Source organism: Falco punctatus, assembly GCF_963210335.1.
Source record: "Falco punctatus genome assembly, chromosome: 5".
Lineage (NCBI taxonomy): Eukaryota > Metazoa > Chordata > Aves > Falconiformes > Falconidae > Falco > Falco punctatus.
Genome location: NC_137584.1, coordinates 33,197,024 through 33,210,921, shown reverse-complemented (window position 1 = coordinate 33,210,921; position 13,898 = coordinate 33,197,024). Strand labels below are relative to the sequence as shown.

The 13,898-nt window shown below is 38.5% G+C and overlaps 1 protein-coding gene across 4 annotated transcripts in view; it reads left to right on the top strand.

The window, feature by feature from the left end:
* The first annotated feature begins 1 nt into the window (after window position 1).
* Window positions 2-13,898, top strand: part of SMC6 (structural maintenance of chromosomes 6) — a 35,969-nt gene continuing 22,072 nt past the window's right edge. Inside the window, exons 1-11 of one of the 4 annotated variants that reach the window (XM_080387956.1) lie at window positions 26-127; window positions 2,619-2,775; window positions 5,874-6,022; window positions 7,448-7,565; window positions 8,398-8,503; window positions 9,638-9,774; window positions 10,325-10,386; window positions 11,266-11,346; window positions 12,924-13,025; window positions 13,249-13,368; window positions 13,472-13,570. In XM_080387956.1, coding sequence (XP_080244082.1) covers window positions 5,879-6,022; window positions 7,448-7,565; window positions 8,398-8,503; window positions 9,638-9,774; window positions 10,325-10,386; window positions 11,266-11,346; window positions 12,924-13,025; window positions 13,249-13,368; window positions 13,472-13,570 — 969 coding nt within the window. In that variant the 5' untranslated portion in view covers window positions 26-127; window positions 2,619-2,775; window positions 5,874-5,878. Of the gene's footprint in view, window positions 128-304; window positions 516-2,618; window positions 2,776-5,873; window positions 6,023-7,447; window positions 7,566-8,397; window positions 8,504-9,637; window positions 9,775-10,324; window positions 10,387-11,265; window positions 11,347-12,923; window positions 13,026-13,248; window positions 13,369-13,471; window positions 13,571-13,898 lie in introns of those variants that run through there. The other 3 variants (XR_013928195.1, XM_080387955.1, XM_080387957.1) reach the window with 3 other exon arrangements.

Below are 13,898 nucleotides of genomic sequence, written 5' to 3'. Positions count from 1 at the left end.
GGGCAGGAGCGCGCAGGCGCCGCGCCCCCGGTTCCTCTTCCGTCGCACCCAGGTATCGGCGCCGTCTATTGGTGTGGCTGTGGCGCCGCGTGGGGTTCGGGACCTGCCCGGCGGCGCTGAGGAGAAGGTAGGGTGCGGGGCTGGTGCTGCCGTGGCCGGGTGCGCTTCTCTCCGGGAGCGGCTGGGAGGAAGGGTCGGTCGGTCCCAGGGTACCGGCGGTGCTTACCCTCGCCCCGGCGCGCCGAGTCAGAGCAGTGCCGGGCCGGGACCGCCCCGCCGGTCCTGCCCGCGCCGGTGTGGCTTTCGCAGGCCGTTTTGGCGGGCACGTTAGTGGTCGGAGGTGGTTTTTGTCCGGCATGGTCGCTGTGCCTGGCGTGTGGGCTTCCTGCCGGGTGCCCCCGGCTTGGCCCGACGGCAGCCGGCGCTGCGAAGGCGGGGGAAGCGGGTACGGAGCGGCGAGCGGCCGCCGCCCGCGCTTTCCAGCCGCCGAAGGGCCGGCGTCGCTTCTCTGGGAGGTGAGCGGGTCTTCCAGGTGGCCTGGAGAAAGCGCTGGGCCACGCAGCAAATAACTGTGGGATTGGAGGTGCGAGTGGGGGGATTTTTGTCCCCTCTTTCCTTTGTGCCTCCCTGTAGCAGAGGGGGAGCTCCCTTCTGCGCTGCTGTGTATGACAGTGCTGCTCCAGGGGCCCGGGGGGTGGTGGGGGCTGCTGGTGCATCGCCTGCGAACGCCTTTGGAGAGGAGCCCTGAATGCCAGCCGTGCCCACGTGAGGCGCCTGTTTTGGGTAACCCCTAAAAATACTCGGCACTCCACTGCTGTGCATGAGGCTGGGCTTCTGCCTTCAGTCATCTGAAACGTGCCTTTTTAAGGACAACCATAGCGAACGATCCCTTCGTTATTATAAACTGCTAGAGTTAATTTGTAACTGATTTATCACCATCTTTGTTTAAACTAGTGCAGGTCAGCAGAAGATCACAACTCTTTTCTTCCTCTTCTCCCACCCTGCGCTTCCTCCCGTATTTTGCATTCATCCCGCCACAGCTCTGCTGCGATGTCCTTTTCTCTTCCCTTGTTTTGCTACCTGGACAAAAGGCAGGCTGGGTTGCGGCTGGCCTGGATGCAGAGTAGTTTAAGTGGGTGTTTTGAGTGGCACCCACTTACCTTACAGGGACACCAAGGCTGGCACGAGGCTGCTGGAAAGCCAGCGGTGTGGTTTTGGTGGCAGTGGGTTGATTGTGTCTGCTCTGGATGTGACCAGCGAGGTAGGGAAAGGGGAAAACAGCTGTAGAACTGCATTGCAATGCAAGTTGTGGGAAGAGATGATTAAGTTGAAACACGGGTGGATATCACTGTATGTTGCTTCCAGGGGATGCAGCCTCTGTTTTCCTATGATGTTAACAGGGTAAATACATAACATTTAATAGTCCTAATAGTTTTATATAGCACATTTGGGGATTGCATTTTTCTTTCACGCTTTCATTACATGCATAAAAATTAATTGCAATAATTGGTAGCAATGCTGTGATGTTTTTATAATTGGATCTGCCTTGCCCTTATTTGCTTTCAGTTTATACCTCCAGTCTTTATTCCTAACTGCTTTTACATTGCATCATAGACAAAACAAAAGCACTGATTTAATAGAGAAAATGAACTTTACTTTCTGAAAGACAGTTGGTTTCTCATTTGAATTATTGATGTTCCTGAGTCTGTCATAGCAAATTTCCATTAACATAGTCCTACTTTATATTGCAGTATAAACATGGGTTTAGTTTTCAGTTTTTAAATATGATGCCCAGTCCATTAAAAAACCTTCTGTTAACGTTTGTCAATAGTGTCCATTGTTGGCTTCCCAATGCTCCATTACATACCTTAAAACACTTGCAGTAATGTGTGGCTGTGCCAATTTAATTGTTTCCAGTAGAGCACTGCACGCTTTAAAAACCTTCAGACAGTTCAGCTGCTTTTCCTTTGTGTTGAATTTTTTTTTCCCAAACAGTTGTAAAACTTATGGTAAGTGGTGCTGAGACTGAAATCGACTATTTTTTCAATTAAAAATTTAGTGAAGAAAATTAGGAGTGTCATGTTACAAGAATTTTGGGAGCAATTAATGTAAAAAGACCTGTCAAAAATTTCAAGATGGTCTAAAGATAAAATTCAAATGCTTGTGTCATTTTTGTAGTTATTTTTTTTTATTTCTTTATGTTGATAAATTCTTCCTTTAACTTTTAAAGCTTTGTTTCTTGTGAAGTCTTAGTAGTGGATTCCTAGTTTCTGCAGTCAATTTCTCCTTCCTTATGGCTTTTTTGTACCCAGTGTAGCTATTACATCTATTGGTACTTATAATAACTTCTGAGGCTACTTCAATGCAGTTTGCTTGCAGTTCCAGTTAAGTTTTGTTTGCAGTACTAGCTCTTCAAGAGTTCTGAGGTGCAGACTGTTCTGCCCTTTGCCTTCATCATGCTTAGATTACATGAGTGAGGTTTCTTCTAGGTTATTTTGGCCTGTTTTATGTTCTTTTTCTTAAATGTCCAGATGGTATAGCAGTGGAACTCATAGCCCTGATCTTTAGTTTGGACATTAGTAGTTACATTTTAATCTTGTGCTTTCTCTTCTTTCTAGAGAGAGATTTTAATAGAACAGCAGATCGAATGAGTGCTTGTCTTGTTATTTGAGTGATAGGTAAATTCCAAGAGCATCCAAGTAACTCTTTCCTGGTCTGAGTAATTTAAGCATGAAGACATTTCTATGTAGGAAACTGAAAGTAGCATAGTAAAAGGTATGTAAACTGAATGATGAAGTGTGTTTGCTCCTTGGTTTCTATGTGTATGGTGTTAAACTACATCACATAAAATGGAAGTTATAGATTCCCTTTAAATATTTAATGGACATAATAATAATAATTATCCAGTATTTGATCTTAAATCCCTGCCATACATAATTATTGCAAGAGTATCAAATTGAAAATTTAATGCATTTCTGCATTTGCTTTGAATTTTGTTCATGGCACTTAATGGAAAGAGATGCATATTAATTTTTCTTTATCACTGAGAATGCTGTGTCAAAGAAAATTAATGAGGAAATTATTAGACGGTATTTTATAAAACAGTCAGTGAGCAGAATAGACATTAAATACCCTTTGTAACAATGTAACAGGTTTTAATATCTGTGGTGTTTCATATAATAAATGTTACTGTCTGTGATGCTTGGTAGTATGAGCTATCCGACCTTCTGTCAGTTGCAATCAGGCTATGGTTTGACCAGAACCTGAAGCTGCTTAAAAAAGCATCTCTTTCCTCACAGCGACCCAAACGTACAGATCTGCATGGTGAAATGGTTGGGGAACTTAATCTAATTTGAAAAGAAAGTTTTTTTCCTGCATTAATTTTCAGTAGAATCAGTGCCTTGAGACAGTTTATTATTCTGCTGCATAAAGAGCTGCTTGAACTCAGGGGGATGAGACAGAAACAGAAAAGGCAGAGGGAGGAAAGACTGCTCCTCTCCCTTGCAGTGCTAGTTCTTAGGAGTAAAGTTGTAATTTAACAGTCTTTATTTCATTGAGTTCTCTGTAGATTCCTCAAGTTACTAATCTTAAAAGACAGAAGGTGGAGCGAGACCCACAGGGAAGCTCCGGGAGGGCCTGAAGGCGTTAACGAGGGAGCCCCGTGGGGCCCTGGGGCTGTGCAGGGCTCAGCTGGAACCGCTGTGCTGATCCACCCAGCTTTCTCACACCTCCCCTGCAGGACACTGGAGATGATGTTAGGAACTGTTAGGCTGACCTGCCTGCCCTCTCCTGGATTGTCCCATCTGTCCTGTGGGACAAGGGAGTGATCACTTGTTACTGTTAAACGCATCTGTGACTAGAAGTGTTCTGGTGTCCAAGCCCCCGGTGCGTTCACTCCATACAGTCAATTTGGCCTCTAACCATGGCACATGGTATCAACTGAACATGCAATGTCTCTAATGCTGGACATTGTTTCCATTCCTGTACCCCACCTCATTTAAAAAGAAATAATATTTTTATTTATTTTTATAAATAAACTCTGTCTACTCTCTTAGGTCATGTGCCATGCAGTGATCTTTCTATAGCAGTGGATATTCATTATATTTAATGCCTCTGAATTTTGCTTGAATTGGTCGGATGCATTTAAGTTAGTTGCCATCTTTCATAAAAGGGAGCTTTAGTGAAATTCTAGTAAACAAAGTTGTCTGAGTAGGAGAACATACTCGGTTTCAGAAACTTTTTGACATCAGAAAGCTATGCAGCTGATGTCAATTTTAGCCTGTTTTGGACACTGTACTGGTTTCAGCTGAGATAATTCTCTTCTTAGTAGCTGGTTCAGTGCTGTGTTTTGGATTTGGTGTAAGAATAATTTGGTAACATGTTTTTAGTGGTTGTTAGGTAATGTTTATACTAAGTCAAGGACTTTTGAGTTTCTCAGGCCTTGCCAGTGAGAGGGCTGGAGGGGACACAGCCAGGACAGCTGACCTGAACTAGACAGAAGGATATTCCATACCATAGAATGTCATGCTGAGTATATAAACTTTGGGGGAGTTGGCTGGGGCCTGCTGGGTTGGGGAAACTGGCTGGGCATTGGTCAGCGGGTGGCGAGCAATTATATTGTGCATCACTTGCTTGGTGGTTTGTGGTTTTTTTCCTTCCCTCCCTTTGGATTTTATTCTTCTCCCCTTCTCCCTCCTTTTCATTATAATTGTTATTAGTGATGGTGGTGGTGTCATCCCTGTCTGCCGCCGCCCCCCCTCCCTTTTATTTTAATTATTAAATTTTTCTTATCTCAGCCCTCAAGTTTAACATTCCTGCCTGATGCTCCTTCCTGTCTCTCTTGCCAGGGGGCAGGGGGGAGTAGGCAAGTGGCTGCATGGTACTTTAGTTACTGTACTGACTGGGGTTAAACCATGGCAGACACCAGTAAGTGACTTTACTGGCAAGTAAGAAGACTGTGCATTGCCTTTTTATAAAGAGGATCTTGCTTCTATTTTGGGCAAAAAGTATGTGAACTTCCATGTTTTGTGTAATGCTTCAGAAATCTAGGTATGAAGAATGTAGTATATGCTTTTGGGGGACTAAAAACTGCCCTAAGGTTTACAGTTACAGAAAATGTGAGATTTTGACTAACCTTGATGCCTTTCGTTTCAGCTTTGTGACTTTAGGAGACCTTGTTACTTTTGCAAGGTTCATGTCTGATCAGGCATATTAATGCAGGAGTCTGTGCATTATTTATCGATGTGTAGGGGAAGTATATATGTGTGTTCTCTTCATAGGGAGTTGTTAGTTCATCAGTGAAACAGCAGCATTTGTTTACCATCATCACATTACACTGCCTCACAAGAACAGGGTGGCTGTGTGCAAGGAACAGCACAGGAACAATGCTATGAATCTAAATTTTCCTTTGTTCTAATTTTGTGTTCTGCATATTAATTTTCTAGGCATTTGTCAACAACATATAATTAATATGTTTTCTTTTTGGATGTGCAGCTCGCTTTAATCAAACCTGCTGATCATGCTATGATAGTTACATGCTTTTCGACTCCATTACTAACCAAAAACTATTACTAAGTCTAATGTATCAATGAAAATGGAATCAAGGTTGATTTTGTTGTTAATCAACAAACAAATTCAGCTTGATTAGGATAATGCTAGTTGTGTTTCTTTTGTTCTAACACAACTTCTTCATAGTAAGCTTATGCTTAAATTCACTGACATTTCAGTTTTGAAAAAGTATGTTTGTTGCGTTGTTTGCTGTGATTTTAATTTTTTTTTTACTGAATTAAATAAATTGGTATGTCTGTGCTATCACCTGTAGGTATGTTTTCATCTAGAAGACTGAAACCTGCAATGTTTCATTTATTTTTTAGTACTCATGGGTAAGAGAAAGGAAGAAAGTATTTCAGAGACTAGATCCCGTAAAAGGCAGAGACAAGAATACACAGAAGAAAACAGCGATGAGTCTAATCAAGAAGAAAATTCACAGTCATCAGTTGATACTAATTTATCTTCACTGTTGGTAAGTTTTCTTGTATGTTTTCCCCAACAACTTTTTAAAAAACGTTGATACAAAAAAATTTCCATGCCTTTGGTTGATGTTGAAATAAGTATCTTGCATGTAGGCTTCAGTGGAACCAATATAAAAGGAACTACAGGTAATGTCAGTGATGAGGATATCCGTGTGAGTTTGTTCTTACCTTATTTCTTTTTGGGTCATCTAGTTAAAACACCTGTTCATAAAATAACGGTCTTTTGGTTTTATAGAATGAATACTTTTGAAGTTGTCAAATAACCAAATTGAGGAAACATTTTGTTTGATAGAAGTATGGTATATTTTGTTTATGGTTGTAGTAAAAGCAGAGCAAATATTTAGAAAATAAGTTATTTACTAAAAGAAGTACCAAAGACTTGTTTGTTTTGCATAACTGACACTTTCAAATGTCTAAAAAAAAATTCTAGTATTTGAAATGCATATTTTGATGGAAATCAAACTTGAAAACAGGAATACTATTTTTTTTCTGCTTTTGTGTAATAGTTGAACTCTAATTTGATGGAGGATTTAAAAAAATAATTTATGAGTGTGGAAATACTGTCTTATGTATTTAGTTTGGACATTAGGAAGCATTTCTTTACCAAGAACGTGGTCAAACAGTGGAACAGGCTTGCTCTGTGATGGATGCCCCAAGCCTGTCAGTGTTTAAGAGGCATTTGGAGAATGCCTTTAACTTTCGGTCAGTGCTGAATGGGCCAGGCAGTCAGACTAGATGATCATTGTAGGTCTCTTCCAACTGGAATATTCTATTTTGTAAGACACCATGGTTGATTTTTAGTGTGCAGAAACATTATTCCTCACGTAATTTTTTTGAACTGCAGCTGGTCTGTGTCATTGGTTTATTTATTTTTCCTGAGGACTTTGTTTTCTTAGAAAACATTGCTTTGCTGAAGTACTGCCAATAAAAGTAGTTTCCTGTCAAAACAATACTTTACCAGTTGAACAGTGGGCAGTGTCACTTTCAGTTTCATTTCCCCATTCCTGATCTAATTTAATTTCTGTTGTTCTAAGCTGTGCTAAAATTTCTCACAAATAGTATTATTCAAGTAACAAACCAGTTTTTCTGTGATGCTCTTTATTACTGCTCTAACAACCATGTAGAATCTATGATACTAATTTTTTATGTTATGTTAATATAAAGTAATTATTGGGAGAACTGAAAGTTACTATGAGTGAGCGATCGGCTTTGGTAACTTTTCCTCATTCCTACGTAACTGCTCTATAGCAAGCAACTTTTCATATTGTCATGAAACCTTTCTCATTTCCTTGTAGCTTGTAACCATTGACGTTTTAGGTCATACTATCTTTTGAAATTTCATTATATTTAAAATGGATAAACTGTATCTCATTAAAATGCATACATAACACCAGTTCTAATCGTTAATTCTTTAGACTGTAGGGGAAGCTGGGATAATTGAAAGTATACAGCTGAAGAACTTCATGTGCCATTCAATGTTGGGGCCTTTTCAGTTTGGATCAAATCTCAATTTTGTTATTGGAAACAATGGAAGTAAGTATTAATTGCATCATTTCTTTGTCAAAGAGCACTTCTGTTAATTTAGAAGATGTAATTTTTATTTGAAAAATATTTGCTAGCCATCTTTTAGGAACAGAGACAGATTCACTTTTGGGCTTTGGAACCACACAGGTCTATTCTAGTAGTTTAAGGCTGGTGAAAAAGTTAGGTCTTCAGTTTGGAGATTTGCAAAGATGTTGTAAGTATAAATCTTTCCACAGCTAAATCATATATGAATTTGTATTCAAACTAAATGTACTTCAGTGTTTGTTATTAAATGCACAGTAATTGTCCAAGTATATGTCATATATATATATATATATACACATATATATAACAGTAGAAACTGTTATAGGGGAAGAGAGCGATACTTTCTTATGTGAGTTCACTTCTGGCAGTGAGGATTTTTTTAAAAAGAGGATTTTAAAAATTAAACATAAATTTTGAAAGAGACCTTAAAACCTTTCAGATAGTAGTATAAATGGTAATGTGTATTTGATTTCCTTTGTTGTATATATGTTTTCTGTGTGCTTGCAAGGAAGGGGAGATACTTTCCTCCTGAGATACAACATCTTGTTGAAAGCAGATTGCTAAATAGAAGTAACAGAAGTTGGCTCAGCGTTTGGGTGTTTTTTTAGGGAGAACCCTGGAAGTTGCAGATGTTTTTCTGGAGCTATCACTATTTTATGTATTAGTTCAGATGACAGAATTTGGACTTCAAGTGCATGAATACATAAGCAGTCAAACAAAAATATGTAATATGGGTGGACTGGATAAAGCATTACGATAAATTCTTATTAAAAAAAGTTCAATGCTTTTGTTACAGGTGGAAAAAGTTCTATATTAACTGCTCTTATTGTTGGACTTGGTGGAAAAGCCACTACCACTAATAGAGGTTCCTCATTGAAAGTGTTTGTACGAGATGGAGAGACGTAAGTAAAATTAGTTTTAAGCTTGAATATATTTAGTGATTGTGATTCAGGTTAGCTGATCAGTTTTCTGTTCACCTTCACTTTCTCTGTTCTCTTATTGGATCTAGCAGCATGACACTGAAGAGACCATATTTAAATAAAACCCCAAAACTACAAACAGAAAACACTAGAAGTTTTACCAGTAATTTACCAGTTGTATACAATTATCTTTGAATTGGCTGATATGGTGATATGTCCTGCGTACCACCTAGATCTTCTGTATTACTTACACAATGTGCTTGGATATCCTACAGAAAAATCGGTTTAATTAAAAAGAGTTATAGGAAACTAGTTATCATTATTCTGTGAGCTATGAGGTTAATTCCTTTTCTGTCTTTCTGGTGAAATAAATGAATATACAATATAAAGACCTTGACGTACAGGTGGGTTATTAAACATACAGGAAGTGGATTCTTGTCTGCTGCAAGAGTGGGGATAACATGTTTAGGGGAATCAATAAGAGAGGTGGTTTACAACATTATTACATGTACATAAAGCTGTAACTCAGAGACCCAGACTTTTCCTTTCAGAGGTGCTTTTAATAAAATTGTTGGCAGTATCTTCCTTTATATATAAACAACTTCATGTTTCAGCATTTGCTTGAAAAACAGAAAATACTAATTCAGAACTGAAAGCACATCTCATCTTTTCTAGAAGAGTGCTTTAAGTTTTCTGCTATAGATTACTTTGGTTAGGGATGGCTGTAGAAGCTAAGCAACTGTTTTCTACAGGAGCCAGTTTGGGGACAGGAGAACAACCGAAAAGTAACTTGATTCTGCAACCTAGAGATGAGGGCAGTCAGATGGGAAGGGAAAGTGGGGGAGATCTGCTCTCACAACTGTTTCCTTTTGGCTCGTGATTTATCTGAAGCATAGGAGGTACAAACAGGTTACTGTATGGCAGCCTTTCTGGCCATGCGTCTCTGATGCTGTTTTGGTTCAAATAACATGTATGTATCTTCTCATTGTTACTATGACTGACTTCCAGTTACAACCTGTACAAGACCTAACAATCCTTGTGGAAAATTAGAATGTTCTGATTTTTCATAATATTTTTTTTAAATATTTGAAAGTAATTTCAATTGTCTTTTTTCAGTTCTGCAGATATTTCCATAAAACTGCGAAACCAAGGTAGAGATGCATTTAAACCAGAAGTGTATGGTGGCTCTATTATCGTGAATCAGCACATTAATCTGGATGGAAACAGAAGTTACAAACTGAAAAGCAAATCTGGTTGGTAGTAGTTTTTGTCCTCAGTCTTAGAAACTCTTGAAATGCTTTCATTGCTTTCAGTGCCTTGATGTTAGTAAAGGATGGTGTTTCTTATTTCATTCATCATTGAATGATGGCGATGTCCATTTTTTGTGTTTACCTTAGACTTAAGTATTTGAGCATGTCAAAAGGAGTTGTGTTGGGTTCTGTGTGATGTGAGGTCATACAGTATTTGTCCTTATGAAAATCAGCTTGTTTGATAAGGCTGAACATAGTTTTTAGTCTTTTTGAGTTTTTATTGAATCGGGTGTTTTACTTGAATTCTGTCACAGAAGGTTTATGAAGCAAGGAGGGACTTCCAATTAGAAGTCTTTCTGTACAAATGCAAATGTATCAGAAAAATTAAACCCAGCTGACTGTGTTTCTCATTTAAGGCTAAATCTGTGTTACAAAAATACTAATCCCATTTTTTATGTTTACTAAGAACCACTAGGTTGAACGAAAGTCTAGGGCATTGTATGTCTCTACTTCAGACCTGTTGCTATTTTTCGTTTCTTTTTTTTACCATTAGGGACCTTAATTTCTTCAAAGAAAGAGGAACTTGTAGCAATACTGGATCACTTTAATATACAGGTAATTTTTATAGTGCTTAAATCCTGTGCAGTTTAATACATCAGCATGCAATTACATGCATTACAATTCTTCAATTAAAAATTAATGTTCCATTTTGTTAAATGAGAGAGGGTCACCTCTTCTGTGTTATCTCAAGATCAAATGTCATGGCAAAAGAAAATTGAAATTTATACCTCATGCAATGCACGATAAGATTCTGTCCCAGACATGTAAGTATCTGCTATGATCTGAGGGCTATGTGTCATGTATCCTGTTAATAAAAGTCTTGGTATGTGTAGGTTTCCTTATCATACCTGAGCCTTTCTTTTTTTCTGCTCATTATTTCAGTTTTTGCTGTTGGAGAAGTTTGAGTGTGTTTTTGGTGTTTAAGTGATTAAGGAAAGATGAGGAAGTGCACATGAAGTTTAAAATATTCAACACATTCAGCCTTCCAAATTTTATAAACTTGTGTTAATATATTATTGATTTTATTTTGTGGAAACTTATAAGAATATATGCAGCAATTAATTGCATTTAATGCAATACTTTGATCAATTAAATGAGAAATGAAACTGATCTTGTGAAATAAATGGAAAAAACCAGACACTGTCTTTCTAGAAGTTAGTTATCCTCCTGGAAACAATTCTTTAGTTGTCTTTGACGTTCTGATTTGTACTTGATGGAGTTGGTTTTTTTTTAATTTCTTTGTTGTTTGTTTGGTTTGGTTTTAAGAAGAATGGGTGAGAGGAGTAGAAGTCTTTATTTGTGGATCTGCTTCTCTCAGCTTATTACTGAATTGCTGGGCATGGAACAGGGAGATGGTTTGCTCACTGTCATGGATATATAGAGTTACATAAGAACATTTTTGCTTAAAATAAAATGAATGTAATACTTTTACAGGTAGATAATCCTGTGTCTGTTTTAACCCAAGAGATGAGTAAGCACTTTTTACAGTCTAAAAATGAAGGTGACAAGTACAAGGTAAGAGTACTCATTTAAAATTTTGATTAAACATTAAAATACTGATTTGAAATTTTTAGAGGTGGCATTTGGAGGAAAAAAATAAATCTGAGTTCCAATTTTAATAACTTGCTGTGGGTTAACTCAGGTAAGCAGCTAAGCACCACACAGCCACTCACTTCCCTTCCCTGTTGTCACCTACTTGGGATGGGGAAGAGGAAGGAGAGTAAAAGCAAGGGAACTTATGGGTTGAGATAAAAATTGTTTAAAAAAAATGAAGGAAAAGACAAAGAAAGCAAAACAAGACAAGATATGCTAAGCCAGTCATTCTCCACCTACCATGGGTAGACTGATGCCCAGCCAGTTCATGAGCAAAAGATGGCTAAACCCGCTAAACACTCACCTCTGGTTTTGGCTGGAATAGAGTTGATTTTCTTCATAGCAGGTGTTATAAGGCAATGTTTTGGATTTGTGTGGAAAACTGTTGATAATACAGAGATGTTTTTGTTATTACTTAGCAGTGCTTACCAGTGTCAAGGTCTTTTCTGCCTCTCAGACGACCCCACAGGTAAGTAAGCTGAGGGTGCACAAGAAATTGGGAGGGGGACAGTGCCAGGAGAGCTGACCTGAACCAGCCAAAGAGATGTTCCGTACCAGTGAACATCATGCCGAGTATATAAACTGGGGGAAGAAGAAGGAAGGGGGAGATGTTCGGAGTGATGGTGTTTGTCTTCCCAAGTAACTGTTACTTGGGATGGAGCCCTGCTTTCCTGGGGCTGACTAAATATCTGCGAACTGCCAATGGGAAGCAGTGAATTAATTCCTTATTTTGCTTTGTTTGCTTGTGTGGCTTTCGTTTTATCTAATAAACTGTTTTTATCTCAGCCCACAAGTTTTCTCACTTTTACCCTTCTGGTTCTCTCCCTCATCCCATTGGGGTGGAGGAGTGAGCAAGCGACTGGGGTTAAACCATGACAATGGAATTGAATAGCTCTTTGGTTGGTTGGAGTCACCTACTTCTTGGTTGTTTCCCCTCCTAACCTTATGCACACTCTGCCAGTGTATTCTCTGGGAGAGCAGAGTGAGAAACAGAAGGCCTTGACATACATACAAATGCACAAATTTTGCTATACGAATACCAAGCAGTGTTTAGCACAGCTACAACATTAGTGTGTTAACCTGTATTGTTTTGGTCACACATCTAAAGCACAGTACCCCAACAGTTACTGTGAAGAAACTTAACTACATCCCAGCCAGATCCAGTACACTGTCTGATTGTAGCGGTCATCCACTTGCAAAAAAAAAGTTTTTGAAGTTTCTTTTCTTTATAGAAAAGGACAAATTAAAAAAACAAAAACAAACACCACCACCACCCCCCCCCCCCCCCCCCCAAAAAAAAAAAATCCAAAAAACCAAACCCAAAACCAGGACACAGCTGCGTTAGTTCATTATTCAGAAATATCCCACCAGTTATTTTACTTTGGGCATCATTCAGCTTGCATACAAGTTGGCATGAGTGGTCTTTCTGTGGTAGTTATTTGAAGTTCACTTAGGTAAACTGCTGAAGCTGGCATTTGCGTCTTTTTGTTCCTTTTTAGTTTTTTATGAAGGCAACTCAGATGGAACAAATGAAAGAAGATTATTCATCTATTATGAAAACTAAAGAAAATGCACGTATTCAGATAGAACAAGGAGTAGAGGTATGTAAAAGCTGAAGTAATTACTGGTACAGATCTGAGCACTGAGATAACTATAGGAGTTGAATTACATAGTTTTGTTTTGTATAGGTCTCAGTGACATTACATTTTTAGAAAAAATAAATCTTTCCAAGACTTCATATGGTATCACAGCTTTTTGCACTCAAAATTGAGCCTCTTTTTGTCTTTTTTTGAGATTTTTATGTTTTGTTTTGTTTTATTTAAGCATCTCCAAGAACTTAAGCGGCTTTATTGTGAAAAAAAGGAACGTTACAAAAACATTGGATTTGTGAATGACATGCGAAACAGTCTTGAAGATTTGAAACATAAAATGGCATGGGCAGTGGTAAATGTCTTGTTACAATGTTTCCTCATATGAAATGTACTTCTAAATTATTCCCGATGTGCTGTGGACATTCTGATATATGCTAATACATGCTTCTATTTAGGTGAGTGAGATGGAAAAAGAAATAGAGCCAATCAAAGAAAGCATCAGAGCTGAAGAAGGAAATACAGAGAAGTTTGTTCAGAAGCTAGAAGAATGCCGGGTACCTATGTGGTTTAAATCATACATCACTCTGGTTTTAGCTCTTTGACTCAAGAATTAAGATAATATTTAAACTGTGATTGTCTTCTACATTGTAAGCTGAAACTGGCGATCTTAGCTTTTCACAAGCAGCTAAGAACATTCCCATTTATATATCTTTTTAACCATCTGAAACTTAATGGTAACATTTGCATTCCACATTTCATTTGAGAATAATATTGGGACATTTTGTTTTCTGTTGTTTAGTAGGGGTATGTGTTTGTTTTTCATACTAATACTTCTATTTCAGGTAAGGTTTATATCATTGTGGCTGGGAGTTTGAGATGACA